Here is a 25,341-nt window from a genome sequence, read left to right as displayed (position 1 = left end):
GTATCATATTGGATAATAATACCATGGTATTTTATTCTAGCAGTGGTAGATGAAAATGGATATCATTCAGTACTATGCTATGTCAAAGTAAGAAAACAGCATATCGTAGTACTGTTTGGTACTTTTCTGTTCAGAAATTCATTTGACCAGTTTCCACAGAGCAATTATTTGTCAATTAAATAGCTTATTGTAAGTTAAATCAGTAGATACATTATGATGACTTTTTTCCCCAGGCATGAGGAATCACAATTTTAAAACTACCATGACCTTGAAAAACCTTTATGTACCCATAAACAACATTAATGTCTGCCTTTAAGAAATGAAGTTCTGTTGCTATGTTACTGTGAATGGATGTAGCCTTGGCAACTAAAGAGAAACTTTTTACAGAATAAGTTATTATTCGTGATGAATAAGCTGTTCAAGGCTGTCCAGCACACGGCGCTGTGTGTCTGACACTTTAAAATGCCTCGACGATCTTACCTCAGTGTTAGTTGATGTAGAAGTTGAGAGACTCCGTTGCGCGCCACAGGTTTTATTTAAAAACTCAGCACAAACAAAAAAAAAATTGTCAGAAAGTACAAGTGAAGACTGATTAAATTTCAGATCAGCCGACCTTTCACAGGGTTTGATTTCGTCACCATGTTTTTCTGGACAACATAGCCTACTTTTACCTCAAAAAGTTTTACCTGTCTATCTGATGTAGACACATTTTTGACCGTTGACTGAATAACGGATTTTTTTTTTAAATCGTAAAAGCGCGCGATGCCTGAAGCTCTGGCTCATGAGGAAGAAACAGTGGCCGTGACGTTTCCGTCCGCGCGCCGCTCGCCGGATGAAAAGATGAGCGGCGCGTGCTACACCAACCACACATTTGAATACGATGATGGGAGCACCTCGCGCCTGAGGTAAAGTGCGCGCAGAGTTGTCTTCTTCAGAACTAAGCTAGAAATGCAATAGAGATAGATAGATAGATAGATAGATAGGTAGATAGGTAGATAGATAGATAGATAGATAGATAGATAGATAGATATATAGATAGAATTCATTTTATTTGTTTGTTTGTTTGTTTTTTTAACTACTGGTGGCCCATACCACAATCTAATGTATTATAGTAAATTTAGTCTTGGTCGGTGGTAATGCAGCATTTTCTTGCATCTCTTCTACCCTCAAAACGAGGCTGTTATTCAGAAGACACCTAAGACTATAGCTTGCTTTTTAAAATGTCAAATAGTCTATTTTTCCAAGTCTCTGTGTCTTTTCTTTCACTGGTAGTCCGAGATGTGGCTCCAGTTGTGGGGGTAGAGGGGTGGTCTTAAATGTGCAGGAGCTCGAGATGACCACTGGAGCATCGGTGGTTCCTTCCCCTCAAACCTACTTCCGGTTCCGAGACCTGTTGCTTGGAGACCAGACTTTTTATGATGACAGGTAATCAGGACATCGCCCCCTAAACCCTCATTCACTATTCCCAACGTTAGTCCACAAATAGGCTTCTGTTCACTTGAGGAGTGAATGAAAAGAATGAAAAGTAACGTCCACTATGGTTTCGGACACCTCTACAAATGGATGTCCCCTCAAATAACGCCCTTTTTGAGGGTATAGGGTGTCGATTTCGATTTCAGCCAATGTTGCCCCGCTCATGTGTTCTGTCTTCCAGTTTGTATTTCCACAGCATAAAGGTAAGATCTTACAGATTTATGAATGAAGCGCTCGTCTTAAAATCTTCCTGGTCTACTGACATTTGTCATGACATCTGCTTCAAACATTACCACGCTTATGATAACTTTCATTAACTCTACAATAGTAAATCCACTTCACCAGCTAATTACTCTTTGACAGCAATGCCACAGAGCTACCGCAAAACCAAACACAAATTCAAACACAAATTTCTAAAGATGGTTAAGCGCAAGTTTCTCTGGTGCATAAGGTCTATATTGCCCAGTGTCACCATTGCTCCATCTACAAATTCATACCTGTCTCATTGAAGACCAGGAGTCAGAACTAGATCCAAATGACTATTAAATATTTATGAGTTATGATGTTTCTGTAATACAGACCCTCCCTGGTTAGTACTTACTGACTACATCACAAAAAAAGATTAGAAGTTGCGGGCAGATGCCCTAAGTGTATAGGTGTGTCCATACAATACACCTACACCTAGATCGAGTGTATTGTATGGAAAGAAAGCAATTGCACAGCAATATCCTAAAAACACTCTGAACACCTCAGCAACCATATAGAAAACACCTTGGCAACCACCTAGAACATTCGATATGGAAAATATAACTCTGTTTGAAAATCATGTTTGGATTTGTTCTTTAAACTGCTGAACAAGAGAAAAACAAAGTTGCTAGTTGACTTTTTTATACTGGCAAACCTTGAATGTTAAGAAAATAGTCACACTGTGTGTGTGGGCACACAGCCACATCTCTCCAGATCGACAGAAATAGCCTCTTGAGCAGGTTATTATCTGTAATTTCCTGACAACAGGAGGGAGAGAGAGAGAGTGTGGGCACTGCGGAAAAGGTGGAAAGAGAGAAAAAGCAGAAGAACTGCTCATTTGACTGAAATATTAGAATTTTCTTCGGTGAGTTTGTTGCTCATTCATTCAAAGTTCTCTTTGTAAACAAACACATTATGATAACACTACATACACTCCTGTGACTTTGCACTATAAAGACAAACAGCATCGCTTGAGGCAAGACTAACATCATCCACTATACATAAAAAAACATTTATTTTTAATAAGCTTTATGCATTAACAGAACTCGTAAGGTTTGCCACGATTTACAGCTGTTGTGCATGTCATAGATATGAATTAGGCATAGAGATGCTTGTAAAACTAACAAAGTGTATTGAAATCGAATGCAGAGGCATACACAACAGAGAGAGAGACACGCTTGAGCGCCTGCAGTCAGGAGCGTGTGGGCGGGTTATTTTGAACCGTGCCGCTGAAGATTATGTACTTCCATAACAATCCTCTCAGCTCAGATCTCTGCACGTCCTTGTCTAGAAACCCTCTGGGTTTTCTCTGTTATGGAGCAGAAGAACACTGTACCGTCCTGGGTTAACCCGGCTCTGGTCAACTGGAGACTGGACTCTTTTGGTAGCGATGCTGGGCAGAGGTAGGATGCTTCTCTAATAAGAGTCACTGCAGTCTTTTGAATGACTGGAAATGATCACTGAGTCTGGCTTTTTTCCCTTTTTACTAAAGTAGGAACGCTGTAGTGGATTTCAGATGCTGCTAGTGCTGCACTTCCCAGTAGTTGTCAAAGTTTTTTTTGCATTTTTTATAAAATGTATTATTTGTTATTCCAGTTTCACTGTTTTTATGAGTAAAACATGCTCAATAAATGATGGCATATCTAACAAAAACATAAGGAAAATTTTGGACACAATATTGTGCCAGGGATTGTAATGTTGGTGGCTCCGTCTCACTTTATTACGGCAAATAAAACCACGGTTCCTGTGGTCTCCATGGGAACAGGCGGACATATCGCATCTCCTGTCAGAGATTGTAATGTAGAGAATTGCTCTTCGTGCTGAACTATGTAAACAGAGTAAAACATGGTAATGGACGGAGAAAACAAGGGAGAAGAGAGAGTCCTTATGCATCAATATATCACTGATCAGTTTCAGGAAAACTCACTGGCACAAGTCTATTGACATTATACAACAGTTTATGCATTATGATCATGCGCATTCATATCTACATGAGTATTTGATGCATAACTTGTTTGCTTTTCAAGATTTTAGGTTAAAATGTGTGTTTATATTTCAGTATTTTTAATCACATTTTGATTTTACTAGTTTATTTTAAATAGTCCTGTGACAGGTGATTCTTTTTAAAGTACTAATGCATCGCATGGAAAAATAATTAACAAACTGCTGTTTAAAGTAGTTTTAGATGGAGTTTAGCATGTCGCACCACAGGACTTGTCAACTTTCTAAAAGTATTTCATGTCATACCCACATGCATGAATTCACACTGTCTTACCCACACAGAGCACTGACTTTATAAGGCAGTATTGCTGTAGCCTCTGGCAGGTCCACCTTCACCAATGTAAAGCTTTCATGATAAAGTAAACTTTTATTTGCCCTCTTTCACTTTCTCTTCATCTCTGGATATATATATATGATCTGTCATCATATATATGGAGCGAATCACTATGTGCCACTTTAAAACACTAAAGAGAAAGTCAAACATAAACTAAAAAGACCACTCATGACCACCTTTACTATCATGTTCTATTGTATTTATTGTGGTAAATTTTGACTAACTTGTTGTAGAATTTATAATAGATTTACTCTGTTAGAGGGTTAGTTCACCTATTTATGGCTCTTTAATATGGGAGTGAATGGTACCATTTTTTTTAAGCCCAAAAAAGCTCATCCATCCATCATAAAAGTAATCCATACGGCTCCAGGGAGTTTATAAAGGCCTTACGAAGCAAAGTGGTGCGTTTTTGTAAAACAAATATCCATAATTATAACTTTATAAACTGTAATCACTAGCTTCCAGTATCGACCGGGATGTTTTTTTATCATAACTCTGATTGTGTTTGGCTGAAAGAAGAAAGTCATATACTGACTTGTATATACTGGGTGACTTGAGGGTGAGTACATTTTGGGATAATTTTCACTTTTGGGTGAACTAACCCTTTAAGGGAATACACTATGAATTTATATTACAATTGTGGCATGTTGTAGTTATAGTTTCTAAATGTGTAGGCTGCTATTTTTCATAACAAATGCCCCCCGAACGAGATATTAAATCGTTCTTTCAGTTGATTGATAGTGATTTATGTTAATGCTTGACTGATGTTTTTAACTGCAGGGTTCATGTGGAGTTTTATGTGGATGAGAACACATTTAAAGAGAGGCTCAAACTTTTCTTCATCAAAAACCAAAGATCCAGTAAGTCTCAAACCTTTGACTTTTTTGCCTTTAATTTCATTTAATTTTATGGTCTTTTAATGCATGAACTTTCGCGCCCCCAGGTTTAAGGATCCGAATATTTAATTTCTGCCTGAAGCTTTTAACATGTGTTCTCTACATCATACGAGTCATGACGGACAATCCGGCCCAGCTCCGACACACATGGTCAGAACTGTGTTTTAATGTTTATGAGTGTGAACTGTGAAGAGTATGATTTCAAAGTATATGCTCACATCCAAACATCACTTCAGCAGGTGCTCGATCAAAAGAAAAAATGCAAAAGAGCTGAAATACTAAAGAGCCGGCACATTACGAAGACCTTTTGTTGTCAAAACGTTGCAATTTATTAATCTTCTTGGGAGCAGAAATAGCAGTCTGCTGGCTCTTTAGCATTTCACTTAAAGACTATGATTACCATGACAGAACCATTACATATTTTTTAATATTTATAGAAAGTTAGTGATTCATCTCTTATGCTAGATTGATGTGTCACAGTAAGCGACCCACACCTCCTCTCTCTACAGCATCAACTGCAACAGCACCACGCAGACCAATGAGATCAACTGGTGAGAAACACCATCAGCATCAAATTTGCAGTTATGCAGATGTGATTCGAATGGTTGATTTTATACTTCTAATGTATTTGCTCTAATCAGCCTCTCTCTTCCAGGGGGCTGATATTCTGGGTAGACAGAAAAGAACCAGTGTGGGCCATTCAGGTGAGTCCCGGGAAAACAAAGCATTCATATTTAAATGTATTGATTCAACACTGCTTAGTGAAGCTTTGAAACATTTATAAATCTTTTGTTTTGAATCAGTGGTTTTCTAAGAATTGAGAAATTAGAAAATGCCGGACAGTCTGGTTGAAGTGCGACCAGACCCTGAGAGGACAAAGGACCTCTCTGGAAATTAACATTTGAACTCCCTCTTGTGCACTATCGAGACGAAAGTCTCACCTCCGAGTCATCCTAATCTACATCTCTTTCCCTCTTCCCTCACCCCCTCTCTCTCTCATGCTCAGATCACCTGAATTCACCCAAGAAAATGTATAGTTTAAAATGAATGATTATCAGACATGTTTAGTATCATTTGAAATGTCTCAGTGCGACTGGTACAAATGTCTCATTTCCAAATAAGTAAAACAAAAGGTAATAAGGTTTTTAAGAGTTTAGGGATAACTGGCACACAAAGGAAGGTGGTCTCTAGACAAATGGTCTCCTACTCCCCAAAAGGTGTCAACTCTGAGTATAAATTCCCATTGTTAGCAGATGTTTCCATGTGAAAGAGGTTCTGTCTATATAATGGGATGCAGCAAAGGGTTCTGGGTCTTTCTGTACCTCAGATTAGCCCGTGAGGCTGAGAGTGAGACTCTCATGTATTTCTTAATGTTGGGTTCGCATCTCTTCTCTTTATTCCAGAGCATTTGATGTTTTTTATCGATTATCTTTGAATTGATTATGAAATTGGCATGATACATTTACCTGACATAATAAATTGTTACATTTAATTATTCTAACTTGACATTATTTTCATTAAACAGTTAAAAGGAATAGTCAAACATTCGCTCACATTTAATGATGCACAGATATCATTAAAACTTTTTCATTTATGGAGTCAGGTGAAATAATGAGAGCATACATATTCAAATGTATTGCATTTAATCAAAAAATACTTTGCCACGAGAAAAGACAGTAACACGTAGAGACCTTCCGCACTGGTCGGATGCCGGACTTTGGGCCGATCGAGCGCGAATCTTATAGTTTGATGGTTGAATCAAACTCGATATGATTTCAGCAAACGAGGCTGGTTACGTCATACTGTTTCGAACCTTGGTTTCTAAACATTTCAAAATTCAGATGATTCACCGCTAGATGGCATTGATCTAGTTGAACCCATAAATGATTGTCTAAGGTTTTGAATAATCTCGAGTCACTTTTATAATGTAGGTTCATTTTAAATTAATTGAATGAATTTATAATTCATCTGTATTATACAAAATGGAGAATGATACTTAAAGATGCTCTAAGCGATGTCACACATTTTTTATGGCAAAAAATGTTTTGTCACATACAGCAAACATCTCCTCACTATCCGCTAGCTGTCTGTCCCCTGAACACATTGTAAAAAACACGGTCTCTGTCAGCCCAGGCTCCACAAACGGCAACAAAAACAAACTGGGCTAACCCGCACCACGAAACATAACAAACTGTTCCAGCCAATAACCGACAAGAAGGATTTTAGTGCGCGGATGAGGAGGAGGGAGGGTCTCCATTTTGTTTCACAATACTTCGAACATCAACAAGAAGTGACGTCACCCAACATCATGTAGTAGAGCACCTTTAATTGCTTTTAATTGACCTAGTTTGACAACCCCTGCCTAATAACACATAAACAAGGAATTCAAATTAATCAAAGAGAAATTTTACATAACCTTCAAATTGAATGTTGTTTGAATATTTGTACATTTAATAGATTACACTTTCATAGAAACATTTGCAATTGTTTTGTCATGATTATACATGTCTGGACTGCATTTTCGTTGCATTTACACTGTTCTGACCAGAAGGTGGCGCCAGCCTGTGGTGTTTCAAGCACTTTAAAACAGTAAATCATTTTGCGAAGCAATTGGTTCAGTTGATTCAGAACACTTTATCCAAAAGACAGTGTTACCATACCCGATTTCCATAAATTAGTTATTTAATTAAAGTAGTACAATGCTGTTACAGCAGAAGTGCAAAAAACACGTAGGCTATACCATTTTTTCCCCCTGCTGAAAAGGCTAATTAGTCAGGAAGGGTGTTTTCCGTATTTTTTTGAAGGTTTCAGTGGATTCCGCCGTTTAGGCAAAAGTTTATTCCACCACCAAGAAACAATGAATGTGAAGTTTTTTAAATTGACCTTGCCTCACTATGATGGTTTCACTCATTGATTGATGTGCGGAACAAAACAAAGCAAAGACAATCATTCTAGCCCATTCACAGTATTCTGAACGTCAAAAGTTTAATTTCACACCCGCATCTACTTACACTTATGCACTTAACCCTATAAATCCTACTGTATCATATTTGATACGCAAATTTCTAAGGCCTGGTCACAGTCAGTAAGAATAAATGTATATCTTTTTATCTTTTTTTAATATAAAATGCTTTTCTTACTTAGTATTTTTGTCTTGTTTCCAGTACAAATATCAAAAAATTCTTAAATCAACATGCATTTACTAGATGAGTAAAATGACATAAGACATTTTGTCTTGTTTATAAAAATACTAAGTAAGAAAAGCATTTTTTGCAGTGAGATGAACACTTGAAGCAACTTAGGTTTACTTTATTATCCATACTTATCCATCCATCGATCAGGCTTTTAATTTGTTCATCTCTCAATCACCATTGTTGCATTATTTGCCCCTCACAAAAAAATTTAAATAAATAACAGAGCTTTAATCATAAAACTAAGCCTTTAAATATCATCCTACTAAGACATATATATTGGATATAGGATAAGATATAGAGTGATGACTGATAGTCATATGCATTTTATGTAAGTTGCCTGTTATAAAGATCTTATTGATTTACATTACAAGCTATCAGATTCAGAATTTCATCTTTCACTTTGGCTATATAAATATCAGCATCTGCACCAAAATAACTTATTTCTGCTCAGTTTGGGCCTCTGGATAAAACCGAGGTGTTTTTTCCCCTCTCGGATATGAGCTCCATATTCTCACTATATCAGACTATAGGAGCCTGAGGATTTAACAAAAAACACATATGCATTTTTTTATTTGTCTGTTCGCATGTTTTTTTCCTCAGGTGACTGTCGCATCCATCAGTTTCTTGGAGGCCATGTTGCTAACATACCTCAGCTACAAGGTGAGCGTGTGCATATATTTGAAGTGTGAAAGTGTTCATTGAATGTTGATTGATTTGATATCAAGTTTTGCTTTGGCACTGCAGTATAAAGACACGGATGTTCAAAACTGATCATGTGTTTTTCCAGGGTAATATATGGGAGCAGATATTTCAGGTGTCTTTCTTGTTGGAGATGCTAAATACTGTCCCTTTCATCATAACGGTAAGATGCATCTTCAGAACTAAATCCCAAACTCCTCACCACAGCTGATAATGTAACCTGACCTCTTTCTGTGTGTCAGATCTTCTGGCCTCCACTCAGAAACCTGTTCATCCCAGTGTTCCTCAACTGCTGGCTGGCCAAGTGTGCTCTGGAGAGCATGATAGTGAGTGTTAACCTTTCCCAAATAAACCCACACCAGTGTCTGTTCAATGCTGTATGGAAACCAGGCGATGTGTGTGTGTGTATTACAGAATGATCTGCACAGAGCGATTCAGAGAACACACTCGGCCATGTTCAACCAGGTTCTCATTCTTATCTCCACTCTCTTATGTCTCGTTTTCACCGGGTAAGAATCATTTTATTCTGGTTTAGGGCTGGGAAATATATCCAAAAATGTATATTGTGATATTTACAAAAATTCAAGATGAATATGCATCTTTATAGAAAAAATCTTTAATATTTTATATTATGTTTCGGAATATCTTTATTAATGTGTTAGCTTATTAAGAGCTGTGTAAATTGAAATGTATCGAAAACTGTGGTAATTAAAAGCTATTTAATTCTGCTCACCTTCATTTTTAAAATCCAGACAAGAAATGAAGCCTCTCTAAAAAAAAAACAAGCATTTGCAAACCTCTCAATTGACAGGTTTCATGTTACTGGAGACTTTTCCAAGTCAAGATGGTTAATTTATTGACCAAAATTTATCACTATCACTAAAAAAAAAATTTTTATTTACTCTCTTTTAAAAGATTTTGTTATTGTTGTTGTTGTTTTTTCAATTGTATTTGTAAACCTTTTTATTAATAATTCTTTTTTTTTTTAAAGAATGATAATTTTTTTAATAACTTTTTCTTACATAATTTTGTCAAGATTAGTTTTGTCATTTTTAAATTATGTTTGTTTAATTTATTATTATTCATTACATTTTCTTATTAAAATGTAAGTTATATTTACAAAATAAATATTTTGAGAATTTATTTACTCAATATTATACCTAGCAACATTAACTAAGGAGGGCAGGGCTTAACAACGACCAGCCACCCTCTTCCGTGCACCTTGCACGACCTCAATATAAACGATATTTCTATCAATTTCATTGCTTTAACTGGTATATCGCCCACCTCTGCAGTGGCTCTTTCTTCTTCTCTATCTCTCATCACCTTCACTAAAGTCTTTGTGTCTCTTTCAGCACATGTGGTATCCAGCATTTAGAGCGTGCTGGTAAGAAGAGTCTGTCTCTCTTTAAAGCGTTGTATTTCTGCATCGTGACCTTCTCTACGGTGGGCTTCGGCGATGTGACGCCACAGATTTGGCCGTCTCAGCTGCTGGTGGTGGTGATGATCTGTGTGGCCCTGGTGGTGCTGCCTCTACAGGTCAGACCACCCAAATACTGACTATGAACAGCCAATGACCTTTCCAAGTATTTTATTCATCGTCTGTCTGTTTCTCCTCTGGCTGTAGTTTGAAGAGTTGATCTATCTGTGGATGGAAAGGCAGAAATCTGGGGGAAACTACAGCAGACATCGGGCTCAGACTGAGAGACATGTGGTCTTATGTGTCAGCACTCTCAAAATCGACCTGCTTATGGACTTTCTCAACGAATTCTACGCCCACCCACACACACAGGTGTGTATTCTGTCTGTCTATAAGCACGTTTCCAGTACAGATTTGCGCAAAACTCTTGCGATTTTTTTCTAAATGTCGACAAAAAACGATTGCTAAATGACGGCGTTTCCATTAACCGATGTTATGCGACTAAAACTTCATTCCTCTCGCGATAAGTCATTACAAAAATCATAGCAACGGACGTTGATAGGTTTATGTGTATCTCGGCCACCGCACTGGCCATTATTATTAATCGAAGGAGACGTAATGTGTGTTATCCAATCATTAATGGCAAGGAAAGACTCTTATACTTGAGAGCGGCATTATGAGGTGTTTCTGGGTGTTTCTCACTCATTTCTGCTTCGAGGTCTTGATTGTGGCATTTCTTTGAGGTTTAGAATCCATTATTCCTGTAATTCTTCTGTCTTTTATGAATTTAATAAAGAATTCTGTCTCGTATTCTGTCCAAACACACCGCGTCATCTACGTCAGGTGACCTGTAAATGTGCAAAAACTGTTTCTATTGCAGATTTGTGAAATATTTCTTTTTCGAATTGCCTGAAAAACCACCTCATGCGAGCGTAAAAACTTTTTTGCGATAAATGGGAGTTTTTGAAAAAATGACGTGTTTCCATTGGGCGTATTTTCAATTCGCAATTTCAATTTGCACAATTTGAAGGGTAATTGAAACGCGGCTTATGTGTGTTTAATAGGTTTAGAATGTCTTGTTTAGAATGTCTGTCCATTTTGTTCTAGTATGATGACATGTTGTGTTTGTGCATGTTTAGGATTATTACGTGGTCATCTTGTGTCCATGTGAGGTGGATGTCCAGGTGAGGAGGATTTTGCAGATTCCTCTGTGGTCACAGAGAGTCATCTACCTTCAAGGCTCAGCCCTCAAAAACCAGGATTTACTGAGAGCCAAGTGAGTGACAGCCTTATTGACCAATCACAGCATCTGCTCATGCATAGGCGGATTTGTTTTTCATAAGGCTGCAACAACTAATGAACAAAATGCATTTAAAAACGACAAGTGCTGGATAATAGTTTATTCTGCTCCTTTATATTGTAACTCGTTTTTTAAGCCTTTTTTCACACAATTTATACCACATTTTTGTTTTATACAGCACAGTTTGCACATTGTTTGAAGGCTAGCATTGGACAAGATTGGGAACAACAACAAATGTAGCTTCTGTGATTGGTCTGCTTTGTTAATTCCCCTCTGCGATTGGTCGCTTTTGTTCTGTAGGATGGACGATGCGGAAGCATGTTTCATTCTTAGCAGCAGGAATGAAGCTGATCGCATGGCGGCAGTGAGTGTTCTTTTTATTTGATCATTTACATGTATCGATCAAGGTAGATGCATCAATATTTACTTGATGAAATTATTTTCTAATCATCAACTAGAATACCTAGAATAAGACTATTATCTTTAATTTATCTGTCAGTTATTGACTAGTTTTTTCTATAATATCTAATACCGATTATCATAAAGCAACCCAAAAGCAGATTTAACCCAACAAAAACAGAAGAAAAGAAAGAAAGAAATATATTTTCCTGTAAAATATGTGGTCAGTGCCGCTACTCCCTATACAGAGTACATGTAAAAGCGATTTCAATACCCTGCATATTGATAGCCGCTCCCTGATGCCTTCAAATTATATACAATATAATTATCCAGCTAAAAAACTGCGAGAGAACGCAAAAGCATTGACATATATTTTTTCCTCCCATCTCATATTTTTTCCATCAACATATGATGGAATGTGTCATTTCCTTTCCGAACGTAGTATTCGGCTTCGAGCACATCCCTAAAGACTAGTATTGATTTATTGACAGGATCACCAGACCATTCTGAGGGCCTGGGCTGTGAAAGACTTCGCTCCAAACTGCCCTCTTTTCGTCCAGATTCTTAAGCCTGAAAACAAGTTCCATGTTAAATTTGCAGGTACTAATTTGGCTCTTTTCACTTCCTTTAGTTCACATTCTTTTTCTGGAATATTGCTCACTCTTTCTGCATTATGTATTCTTCTCACTTGCACTCTCAATATCATTTGAAGCCCTTAGACGACTAATTTTTGTAACCCATGGTCATTTTGCCTCTGAGCAGCATGTCCGTTTCTTTCCACAGATCACGTTGTGTGTGAAGAAGAGTTTAAATACGCCATGCTGGCTCTTAATTGTCTGTGTCCAGCCACCTCTACGCTGATCACGTTACTGGTCCACACATCTCGCGGACAGTGAGTCGCAACTCTCTTAGCTTCTTTAAAGGTGAAGTGTGTTTTCTGTGCTTCTAGCGCCACCATGTGGAATTCAGAAATATTGACTGTTTTCAAACAGGTTTCCCCAACACTTTTCTTGTCATTATCATGTTTTTTCAACAAAGTACGTGGTAATGCCATGTTTTTTGGACACTATCATGATACGCTACTGTTCAAAGGTTTGGGCTTCAAAAATTTGGAAAGAAATTAATACTATTATTCAGCAAGGATGCATTAAATTGATCAAAAGTTACAGTAAATACATTTAGAATGTTACAAAATGTTTCTATTCCAAGTAAATGCTTTTTTTTAATGTAAAAATGTATCACGGTTTTCACAAAAATATGAAGTAGCACAACTGTCTTCAACATTGATGATAATACAAAATGTTTTTTGAGCATCAAATCATCATATTAGAGTGATTTCTGAAGGATCATGTGACACTGAAGACTGGAGTAATGATGCTGGAAATTCAGCTTTTGCATCACAGGAATAAATTACATTTTACTATATATTCACATAGAAAACAGTTCTTTTAAATTTCAGACTTTCAAAAATATTAAAAACTCTTACTGACCTCAAAGTTTTGAACAGTAGTGCAATAATAATCTTTAAAGTCCCCGTTTAGTCAATAATTGTATCCCTTAAAACTCATCTTTGATCACCAAAATTACATATTTAAACGTTTTTTCCTTGAAAAAAAACATGCCTTAAAATAGTTCCTACACCCTTGCCTCATTTAGTATACGCGGTTCTATGAATATGCAAATGAGCCCCACCTCCACTTACTCACACCAGCTCAGAGATCCACTCGTTGATGATCACACGCTAACCTGATTGGTTACTAGGTCATTTGTGACGTCAGAAACACCAGCGATTTCAAACCGTGTTTTTAACATCTTTGGTTCACTGCAGTTTTAAGAAGAAAATACTCAGCAATGGTGTCGACTTTTGAATTTACACATGGTTGGTTTTAAAGCATATTAAAAACACCACATAGACAAATAAACAACATTAAAAGCTTGATTTTCACCACAGACGGACTTTAATTAATTAGTTTCATCACCACTATGCTTTTTCATGCACAACACAAAGCATTTAATCCCATGCAGTTCCAATAAACTTGTTCCTGCAATTAGTATATCTTATTTTAAGTTTGGTATAATGACCTCATGAATGAAAATTAAAAGGAAAAATATTATAATGACACGTTAATGTCCTTTTAGAGAGGGGCAGCAGTCTCCGGAGCAGTGGCAGAGGATGTATGGCCGTTGTTCTGGTAATGAGGTGTATCATATCCGCCTGGGTGACAGTATGTTCTTCAGAGAGTACAACAGCAAAAGCTTTACCTACGCAGCCTTTCACGCTCACAAAAAGTAGGTTTGCACACTATTTAAAAGATATAAAATGTGTTGAAAACTTTTAATGCCAGGCTGTTTATTTGTAGGTACGGTGTGTGTATGATCGGCGTGAAGAGAGAAGATAACAAAAGCATCTTGTTGAATCCTGGACCACGGCACATCATGTCTGCCAGCGACACCTGTTACTACATCAACATCACGAAGGAGGAAAACTCTGCCTTCATCTTCAGACAGGAAGAAGATCAGGGAAAGGGGAGGGGCCACTGTGACATTTTAAACAGCCCGTCTGGCCTGCCTGTTCATAGTATCCTTGCTAGCATGGGTGAGCGAGAATGCATAGAAAAGGATAGGCAGTTGTCAGAGGGTCTGTTTATGAATATTTGATTGTTTTCAGGAACGGTTGCCATGGATTTCCAGAACACCAGTCCCCCCGAGAGTGGCGTCAAACTGGCCCTGCCCCCAGAGAACGAACAAGGAAGTCGACGCCCAAGCATAGCGCCTGTTCTGGAGATCGCTGACTCCGCCTCCTTACTGCAATGTGATCTGCTCAGTGACCAATCAGAGGATGAGGCGGGGCACTCAGATGAAGATGTAACAGCTAATGAGTGAGTTAAAGGTGCAGTAAGCGATTTCTGAGAAACGCTGTTGATGTTTGAAATCACCACATCAAACACACCCCTACACAAAAGGATCACACCCCTATCTTGATAGCTCCGCCCCCAAATTCACAAACATGCTAGGCAACACATGCCCCTCCCCCTTATGAGTGGACACACCCCTTACTGCTGATTGGCTATAAGTGTGTTTTGGTGCTCTGTCTGATCCACTTTCAACAGCGTTTCTCAGAAATCGCTTATTGCACCTTTAAGTCTGTATGAATGTTTTCTGTCTTTCTTTTTTCTTAATTCAAACAACAACACCAATCATTATTATACGTTTAAATTTACAGTGAACTCTTTCCCCACCAGCATTTTTGAAAAAAGTTGCCAGCCAGATCAAAATGATTTTTGACCATTTTCACAAAAGTTTCATGGCCCCCAGAATATTTTGTTGTATGAATATCTGAACATGCAATATATCAAAAGAAACAACATTTTGAGCAATAAGCTGAGAAAATAGCGTTTTTGGCAAAGACTACATCTGGATCAGATTCACAATGATGATCAAAACATAGATGGAGTAGATTGAGTCCATCAACACCCCCAAAGCTTCACAGTCCTGTACCTCGTCCTGGTTCAACATTTCATTCAGTAACATTAGCAGTTTATATGCATTTATATGCTGTTTAATGTTGATGATTGCGATATTTTACACATGCATATGCTTACATATGATATCACTTGTTTCAGCTGCGTCTTCACATGTGTTTTGATCAGGTTTTCAGTCCTCTTTCAGAAGATGCCTAATAGCGCCCCCTACTGTATAACAGTGAAACATCAATATAAAAGAGTTGCACAAAGTATTTGTACTAATTCGAATGGGTTTTGTGGTTTGTTTCAACATCACAAGCAAACTAACTGTATACGTTTTTTTATGAAAATTATTTAAAAAGCTTAAATGTAAAAGAGTCATTTTGTGGTGCTTTTTTATCCTTTTTTTTTTTTAGTTTGACAGCCACTGGTGACTGTCTGCTCTCAAGTAAGAGTAGATTTAGAAATTTAGAAATAAATAAATAAATTTTGGGTTTAGAAATAAAACCAAAACCATGTCTTATCGTGTCGCTTATAAACTGGCTGTTGTCAATAAAAGAAAAGCTTTAAGGGCTCGCTGCTTTTTTCAGCCAAAAAGACTATAATTTTTTTGTAATTTTACAGTTGTACTGAAATGTAAATTATTTTTATTTATTTGTTTTTAATAATAATTTATACAATTATTTTATAATCATGTTGATATATAATCACAGAATTTTTGACCAAATTTTGCAGCCATAAAAAATAAATAAAATAAACACAGCAAATTCATGTTCGCAGTCACAATTTCTATCTGAAAAACTGCAATTAGCTTTTTTCCCCAAATCTTGCAGCCCTATATGAGCATGACCGCATTCATAAAATTCTCCTTTTGTGTTCCTCTGGGAAAAAAAATCATGCAGGTTTCAAACAAAATAAGTAAATGTGATTTTTTATGACTTTACTATGAACAAACCCTGTCATGGTGCATTTTAATGTTATTTTCCTCAGATTTGTGAAAGGATACCCTCCAAATTCTCCATACATCGGGAGCTCCCCGACCCTTTGCCATCTCCTGCCCCAGAAAGCCCCGTTCTGCTGTTTACGGCTTGACCAGGTGAGCGTACGATCGAATCTCCCAAATGTTTTATTTGCGCAATTACAATACATTGGACCACGTAAGCATGTCATATTTGTCTCACATTTTCTGCTGCAGGGCTGTGAGCATGTTACTTTTGAAGATGCTAAAGCGTATGGCTTCAAAAACAAGCTAATCATCGTTTCCGCTGAGACGGCTGGAAACGGCCTTTACAACTTCGTAGTGCCTTTAAGGGCCTATTACAGACCCAGAAGAGAACTGAACCCTATAGTCCTGCTGTTAGACAACCCGTAAGCACACACACACACACAGACCCTAACACATTCTCATTCACCTCATGTGTTTCATTAGCCTTATGAATGTTTTATCTACTTCCTGCAGACCCGATGACCACTTCCTTGAGGCCATATCCTGCTTCCCAATGGTGTATTATATGGGCGGCACCATTGACAAGTATAGTTGGATAAAAAAACTTCTCTTTCGTTAGGACTGCATGATTTGTGATTACAAAATGTGATTTTTCTAATAAACATTGTGAGTACAGTTTAAAATGTGTTCAGTAAAAACAAACTCCCGGTTTGCTGTGCGTTTTTGTAGGGCTATGCAATTTGACCAATAATTTTGTATATGACTATAAAATAATACAAATAATAATTATTATTATTGTTTGTTTAGCATTTTATATTGCATTGCATTGGGATTTTTATATTTATATTGCATTATTATATTGTTTATATTGCATTGCATTGGGATTTTTATATTTATATTGCATTATTATATTGTTTATATTGCATTGCATTGGGATTTTTATATTATTTACATTTTTATATTGAATTGCATTTGGATTTTCATATTATTTATATTGCATTGCATTGGGATTTTTATATTGCTTTGCGTTTAATTTGTGAAAATGATTAGCTATTATTACTATAAATAAAATATTAAACAAAAATAATAAATATTACTATTCACTAAAATAAAAAATTAGTGTTAAAAATATTATAATAATTTTCAGCACATATATTTATGTAATTAAAACACAGCCTTTGTGAGCGTGATTTTGGTTTATATCTATCAATCATGCAGCCCTATCTTTGATAGACAGTTCAAATATATCCGTCTAGATGTTGATGAACTGATTGGATGTTTGTGTGATTGACAGTTTGGACAGCCTATTGCAGTGTGGCGTTCTGTATGCTGATAATCTAGTGGTGGTGGACAAAGAAAGCACTATGAGTGCAGAGGAAGACTATATGGCTGACGCTAAAACCATCGTCAATGTGCAGACCATGTTCAGGTGAGACTAGATAGAAACTGGCATCATTTCTGTTGCTCAAACAAGTAGAGCATGGGGCTAGCATCTCCAAAGTCATGGGTTTGATTCCCATGGAATGCATGAACTACTAAAATGTTAACCTTAAATGCAATGGAAGTCACTTTGGATAAAAGCATAAATGTAAATAATCTCATAATAGTCTCCATTTCTCTGTGTGTCTCTTCAGGTTGTTTCCAAGTCTCAGTATAATCACAGAACTGACTCACCCGTCAAACATGAGATTCATGCAGTTCAGAGCGAAGGACTGTTACTCCCTCGCCCTGTCTAAGTTAGAGAAGGTGGGTGATGGAGAGAGGAGAGCACGTTTATATTTGCATTTAATTGTTGAATTCTGTAGTTTGTGTTTTGATTATTGCAAAATGTGTGACAGAAGGAACGTGACAAAGGCTCGAATCTTGCCTTCATGTTTCGTCTTCCATTCGCTGCGGGTCGAGTCTTCAGCATCAGTATGTTGGACACACTCCTGTACCAGGTAAATGTGCATGTGTGTGTGTGTGTGTGTGTGTGTGTGTGTGTGTGTGTGTGTGTGTGTGTGTGTGTGTCTTTGAAAAAAGGAATAGATAGAGTTATGCACAAATGTTTGGATTATCCCTAATAAAGTCAGTCACAGCGCCCTCTTGTGCTCAGGAACTGATATAAAATATTGAATATAAATTACAAATGTAATGTTTTAAAAATGTAATGTATCCCTGTGATGCAAAGCTTTTGTTTAATGTTGATTTTGTGTTTGTTTTGTGTGTGAGTGTTTTGTGAAGGACTACATGATCCCAATAGCCAGATTACTGCTGGGATTGGACACCACACCTGGATCCGGGTACCTGTGTGCTGTGAGTGCAACACACTGTGTTTATGTGTTTAGATGTATGTTGTAATCTGTTCTACACTGATCTGTCAGTGTTTGGTTTTGATCATGTTCCTGTGTGTTTAGATGCACATATGCGAGGCTGACCTCTGGATCCGCACATACGGGAGACTCTTCCAGAAGTTCTGTTCGTCTAGTTCAGAGATTCCCATCGGAATCTACCGCACTGAATCACACGCACATCCTGAGGTATGCAGACATCTATCTATCTATCAAATTCAAATTCAAATTCAAATGAGCTTTATTGGCATGACTTGTACAGTATTACCAAAGCATTGGCCATTACATAAATGGACATTACATACACAATAATCAATAAGATAGATAATAACCTGTTGATTATTATCTGTCTGTCTGTCTGTCTGTCTGTCTGTCTATCTGTCTGTCTATCTGTCTGTCTGTCTGTCTGTCTGTCTGTCTGTCTTTCTGTCTGTCTGTCTATCTGTCTGTCTGTCTATCTGTCTGTATCTGTCTGTCTGTCTGTATCTGTCTGTCTGTCTGTCTGTCTATCTGTCTATCTATCTATCTGTTTGTCTATCTGTCTGTCTGTCTATCTATCTATCTATCTGTCTGTCTGTCTGTCTGTCTATCTGTCTTTCTGTCTGTCTGTCTATCTGTCTGTATCTGTCTGTCTGTCTGTATCTGTCTGTCTGTCTGTCTATCTGTCTATCTATCTATCTGTTTGTCTATCTGTCTGTCTGTCTGTCTGTCTGTCTGTCTATCTATCTATCTATCTATCTGTCTGTCTGTCTGTCTGTCTGTCTATCTATCTATCTATCTATCTATCTATCTATCTATCTATCTATCTATCTATCTGTCTGTCTGCCTCCAGTTTCAAGGTTCCGTCAGCATAGAGGGGTTAAACGACACCAGGGAGAAGGGGGAGGAGTCAAAGATCCTCACCCGGAGCTCCTCCAGCAGTGACCAATCAGAGCACCCGCTCCTGAGAAAGAAGAGCATGCACTGGACGAGGCGTCTCAGTAGGCGGAGTGTGAAGAGGAGCGACTCCTCCCTCAGCTCCATCCAGCAGCGTCTGGGCGTGTTGCGGCGCTCGGAGAGGGAGGAGCTTTCGGAACTGGTCAGGAACCGCATGCAGCACTTGGGCCTTCACACGGCTGGATACAGTAAACCACACCCCTTACCTCATTAATAACATAAATATGTATAATATGTTTATTCTTAAAGATGGTTTGAAACTGAAGTTGTGATAGTTTTTTTTCTTGTAGGGCGGGACTTGATTTTGTCCATTGGGAATTGATTGGATGGTTGTGGTTTGCTATTAGTCAATCTCATATGAGTGACAGGTTGCCCCGCCCTCACGCCAGCAAACACATCATCAGAGAAGAAAAGCGGGATCAGTCACTTAAAGAGGGAGAGGAAGTTATGTTGATTAAAGATTACAAGGGCACATGCATTTAATGATGATGTGCACTGATAAATCATTAATAGATACTGCAATATTCCATAAAAAAAATTAAATTTCTATTTTGACTTCATGGTCACTTTAAGAACAGAAATTAAATTGAATTTGTAGAACATGGGAACTGGGAGATCTATCCAAATGTTTATTTTCATAAGGTAAAGAGACTGGAACCACCATAAACCCTCCCTTTTCACAAATTCCAGATGGATAAAATCAAGTCCTGTCCTAAATTTCTCTCAAATCATGTTTCACTTGAAAACTGATATCAGATTATGAAAGTAAAAAGGGTTGTGAACTCTGATTTATGTTGAATCCTGAATATGTGGTTACATTCTTGGTCAGAAGAACTTTAGTTTTGTCAGAAATTATATTTCTAGATATAGAAATATCTCCTTCATTTCTCTCTTCCTCTTTTTCATTGTGTCTTTCGTCTCATTTAGAAGATGTCACAAATCTAACAGCCAGTGATGTGATGAATAGAGTTAATTTGGGGTATTTGCAAGGTAAACACCTTCCACTTTACTGTTTCAGTGAATATGAGGTTGTTTATTCTTTTCTTGGCATTTTATTCACTTTTATTGAGTTATATAGAAGATAAGAGGACATTTTTTGTGAAAAAGATGCAATCCAAGTTAAGTGCATGAGATATAATAAACAGTATTCCCATTATTACTCCCACTGTATTATAATATAGTCGTTATTTGAATTACATAGCACGTTATAAATTGTTTAGCACCTTAACATTGTGGCATAAAGTTTTTAATCTAGTTGTACTTCATCTTTCCCTGTGAAACTTTGTTTAACCACACCCATATGGTTTGAGTGACAGGTGTATCCACCAATCTCTGTTCCAGATGAGTTGAATGACCAGCAGAACTCCATCTCATATGTGCTGATAAACCCCGCCCCCGATACGCTGCTGCAGCTCAATGATGTCGTGTAAGTAGCACATCCTCACATACCTTTTATTAACTGTTGTAAGTCGTAAAGCTATTTGAATAGAATAAATCACATATGGTTCAAAGGACAACATTCAGAAATGTTCTTCAGGAACCTTTTTTGGGCTACTTTATACGTAACTACTGTGATATAAAATTGTTCATACTGTCATTCAAGATTTTGCTCATAGCAAACTGTATTTATTATACACTTCCGCTAACCTAGCTCTTTTTTTTTCTTTTTTTTTTTACATTTTAATCAGATTAATTTACATTTATTAGATTTTACTGTATTTGATATGTGAATTTCTAAGGCTTCAACATGATCAAATTTGCTGATAAAAACCTGTTGCACACAATTTACTACATGCCTTATGTCATATGATTGATTGTTTATAAAAAAAATTAGCAAGTAAAAGGCCTTTATTTAAATGATTTTTATAAAGCAAGCGTAAGCATAAAAGTTATGTTGTTAGTAATTTTTCAAGATGAACATTTACTGGACTGAAGCAACTTTTTTTTATTTTAGAAAAATGTTAAAATGTGAGTCTCAAATATGATCATCAGGCTTTTGAGGAATGTTTATTTCTTCATCTCTCATTCATCATTGTATTGCATTGTATCATATGTTTTACAGAGCTTTGATCATAAAACTAAGCATTTAAATGTCATCTTACTTAGACATTATCGGGAGATATAGAGTTACAACTTATATTTATGTGCATTTTATGTAAATTACAGAATTTCATCTTATTTAAATATCAGCATCTGCACCAAATTGCATATTTTTGCAACTTTTGAACTTCACATTCTCACTAAATCAGACGATATGAGAGCCATAAAAGCCTGATGTATCAAATATGATACTCAACAAAAAAACACAAATGCAAACTTTTATATTTTATATTTTTTTTAATATTTTGTCTAAAGGGTCATATATATATACACTCACCTAAAGGATTATTAGGAACACCTGTTCAATTTCTCATTAATGCAATTATCTAATCAACCAATCACATGGCAGTTGCTTCAATGCATTTAGGGGTGTGGTCCTGGTCAAGACAATCTCCTGAACTCCAAACTGAATGTCAGAATGGGAAAGAAAGGTGATTTAAGCAATTTTGAGCGTGGCATGGTTGTTGGTGCCAGACGGGCCGGTCTGAGTATTTCACAATCTGCTCAGTTACTGGGATTTTCATGCACAACCATTTCTAGGGTTTATAAAGAATGGTGTGAAAAGGGAAAAACATCCAGTATGCGGCAGTCCTGTGGGCGAAAAAGCCTTGTTGATGCTAGAGGTCAGAGGAGAATGGGCCGACTGATTCAAGCTGATAGAAGAGCAACTTTGACTGAAATAACCACTCGTTACAACCGAGGTATGCAGCAAAGCATTTGTGAAGCCACAACACGCACAACCTTGAGGCTGATGGGCTACAACAGCAGAAGACCCCACCGGGTACCACTCATCTCCACTACAAATAGGAAAAAGAGGCTACAATTTGCACGAGCTCACCAAAATTGGACAGTTGAAGACTGGAAAAATGTTGCCTGGTCTGATGAGTCTCGATTTCTGTTGAGACATTCAGATGGTAGAGTCAGAATTTGGCGTAAACAGAATGAGAACATGGACCCATCATGCCTTGTTACCACTGTGCAGGCTGGTGGTGGTGGTGTAATGGTGTGGGGGATGTTTTCTTGGCACACTTTAGGCCCCTTAGTGCCAATTGGGCATCGTTTAAATGCCACGGCCTACCTGAGCATGGTTTCTGACCATGTCCATCCCTTTATGACCACCATGTACCCATCCTCTGATGGCTACTTCCAGCAGGATAATGCACCATGTCACAAAGCTCGAATCATTTCAAATTGGTTTCTTGAACATGACAATGAGTTCACTGTACTAAAATGGCCCCCACAGTCACCAGATCTCAACCCAATAGAGCATCTTTGGGATGTGGTGGAACGGGAGCTTCGTGCCCTGGATGTGCATCCCACAAATCTCCATCAACTGCAAGATGCTATCCTATCAATATGGGCCAACATTTCTAAAGAATGCTTTCAGCACCTTGTTGAATCAATGCCACGTAGAATTAAGGCAGTTCTGAAGGCGAAAGGGGGTCAAACACAGTATTAGTATGGTGTTCCTAATAATCCTTTAGGTGAGTGTATATATATATATATATTTTTTATGTCCGGCTTTACAGGGTTAAGACATTTGGTCCCTTTTTTTCTAGAGGAGACCACCTAAAAGTCCCCAAAACGTATGGTGTTACATTTTTATGTGGACATTTGTTCATATTTATTGTGTGTTTGTGTGTGTGGGTCAGGTTTAAGCAACATTTGGCCCTCATAAAGGCAGCAAATCCTGATGCACACACAAGCTTTTTCTCATACATATGCATACACACAAACATGTCAGTGCCAAGAGTCACATTATCAGAGTAAAACCCCAAACATGAATCACTCAAAGAGCTCATTGTGTTGTGCAGGTTCCTGATCCGTCCGGATCCACTGGCACATGTACCCGAAGCACCGCCCGTACAGAACCGACGGTGCTGTTCCACAACTAACACACCAGAACTCAACAAAGTTTAACCGGTCAGAACTCAGCACTAAGAACTAGATCATATACAAAGCCTTGAAATAACTGGACTATAAAGAGCTGTGGGTAATTCATCAGTGATATTATGGTCTGAACACTGCATATAATACAAAAGAAGAGCTTTGAACTGTGAGTGTAGTCATTTGTGAAATATTATGTGGTGAAGTAAAACTTAATGTTCCTTCAAAGAAGAGCGTCATTCATTCGGGATTGTTGTCCTAATCTGTGCAGTACCACATTTGACCTGTAGGGGAAACACAGAGATCATATGATGAAAAAGCGTCCTGTTGTATATCAGACACTAGAGGGCGATGATGACTGATCCAAGTCAAACTTACCTCAGTTGTTTGGAAAATCAGGTTTTTGTCGTTTTAATACAGGCATCTATTTCCTATATAGTTTGCGCTTTTGTCTCATGTTTGTTTATTGCCTTGCAGTGTTTTGCATTCAGAAGATCACAGATAGACTTCTTGATTCTGGACAGTGGCCACAAAAATGTATGTCTGAATGTCATTGCGTTAGATAAGAAAATATCAAATCAAGTAGCATTTATTTTAAAGAAAGATTTCAGCTGTGTGAACTTGAGGAGCACATGCACTTAAAATCAGCAGTTGATTCAAAATTATGAAGAGAAGTGCAGCATCTCTTCTTACAAAAATATGTTAGAGGAACTTTGAGAGAACGTTTCCATTAAGTTATGAAAACAGTATTTCTGAATGTTCTCTGAACGTCCAGTTTTTGAAATGTTTTAAACCGTTTTTTCTTGGTTATTCAAACGTTAAGGAAACATTCCATTTTATCCTTTACATACTTTTGATGTAATGTTCCATGAATGACGTTCCATAAAGGCCAGATAACTTTGAATGAAAGTTCTATTAATTATACTGGAAGAATATTTGTTCATAATGTTGAGAGAACCTTGCCTGATTATTAGCTAAAGGTCTGAGAACAGTTCCCTGTTAGACTTAAGTGTCCATTCACTGTATCGGGTATTACCTCTATTATTACTGCTGTGCACATTTGGTTAGTTTTAGTTGTCTACTCTCCAGTAATAATGAAATGTGCAATGTGTTGATATTGTAATTATAATGTACATTGTACTTACATAGAACGTAATTTGTACGTCAGATATTTTTGTGATTTTGGTGCATTTTGAAATTAAAGTATTTAATGACTATGTTATGTTAGCCGTGTGTGTGTGTGTGTGAGAGAGAGAGAGAGAGAGAGAGAGAGAGAGAGAGAGAGAGAGAGAGAGAGAGAGAGAGAGAGAGAGAGAGAGAGAGAGAGAGAGAACATTTAATAGTATAAGAACAATAATGTGAGGTGTTCCCATTTGGAAGAACAACACGTGATCATAAGAGAGTGGGAATAAGAACAAGTGCCAGCAGTGTGGGGTACACACACACACACACACTGCTGAGTGAGGCAGTTTCGGTCGACAGGTCTGAGCAAGAGGGCGAGACAGGGAGGCGTGTGAACGGCAAGGTGTGTGTGAGGAAAAATTTATGGAAAAGTGTGTGTGCTTGTTTGTTTAAGAGTGATGAATTATTGGAATTGAGTGGGAACATTTTAGTATAAATCCAATAATCTCCCTCTCTCTCTCTCTCTCTCTCTCTCTCTCTCTCTCTCTCTCTGTGTATAGGGGATTCTTCAGGTAGAGAAGCTTAGTTTGCCCC

The 25,341-nt window shown here is 37.5% G+C and overlaps 2 protein-coding genes across 4 annotated transcripts in view; both read left to right on the top strand.

Moving 5' to 3' along the window:
• The first annotated feature begins 697 nt into the window (after window positions 1-697).
• kcnt1a (potassium sodium-activated channel subfamily T member 1a) lies at window positions 698-24,807 on the top strand. 3 transcript variants are annotated; one of them, XM_079847693.1, is made up of 31 exons: window positions 698-905; window positions 1,273-1,425; window positions 4,835-4,914; window positions 4,998-5,100; window positions 5,460-5,501; window positions 5,606-5,654; window positions 8,745-8,804; window positions 8,932-9,006; window positions 9,086-9,169; window positions 9,258-9,352; window positions 10,199-10,382; window positions 10,471-10,635; window positions 11,403-11,539; window positions 11,864-11,927; window positions 12,454-12,562; window positions 12,746-12,854; window positions 14,102-14,251; window positions 14,323-14,558; window positions 14,631-14,841; window positions 16,417-16,522; window positions 16,622-16,794; window positions 16,886-16,957; window positions 17,667-17,801; window positions 18,007-18,118; window positions 18,214-18,312; window positions 18,584-18,667; window positions 18,769-18,891; window positions 19,535-19,826; window positions 20,566-20,628; window positions 20,980-21,064; window positions 23,553-24,807. In XM_079847693.1, the coding sequence occupies exons 1-31, from the start codon at window positions 763-765 to the stop codon at window positions 23,656-23,658; spliced, it is 3,699 nt and encodes a 1,232-aa protein (XP_079703819.1). In that variant the 5' UTR covers window positions 698-762; the 3' UTR covers window positions 23,659-24,807. The 3 variants fall into 3 exon arrangements, with proteins under 3 accessions (XP_079703819.1, XP_079703818.1, XP_079703820.1); XM_079847692.1 differs by having other exon boundaries at window positions 18,211-18,312; XM_079847694.1 differs by lacking the exons at window positions 698-905; window positions 1,273-1,425 and adding an exon at window positions 2,966-3,122 and having other exon boundaries at window positions 18,211-18,312.
• The window catches only part of LOC307144944 (cholesterol 24-hydroxylase-like), an 82,996-nt gene continuing 74,358 nt past the window's right edge, over window positions 16,704-25,341 (top strand). The window contains exon 1 of the mRNA XM_079847700.1: window positions 16,704-16,713. The gene's annotated coding sequence lies outside the window, so the exon portion shown is untranslated. The remainder of the gene's footprint in view (window positions 16,714-25,341) is intronic.

This window comes from Squalius cephalus, assembly GCF_949319135.1.
Source record: "Squalius cephalus genome assembly, chromosome: 17".
NCBI lineage: Eukaryota > Metazoa > Chordata > Actinopteri > Cypriniformes > Leuciscidae > Squalius > Squalius cephalus.
This window is presented reverse-complemented; position numbering and strand designations above follow the sequence as displayed.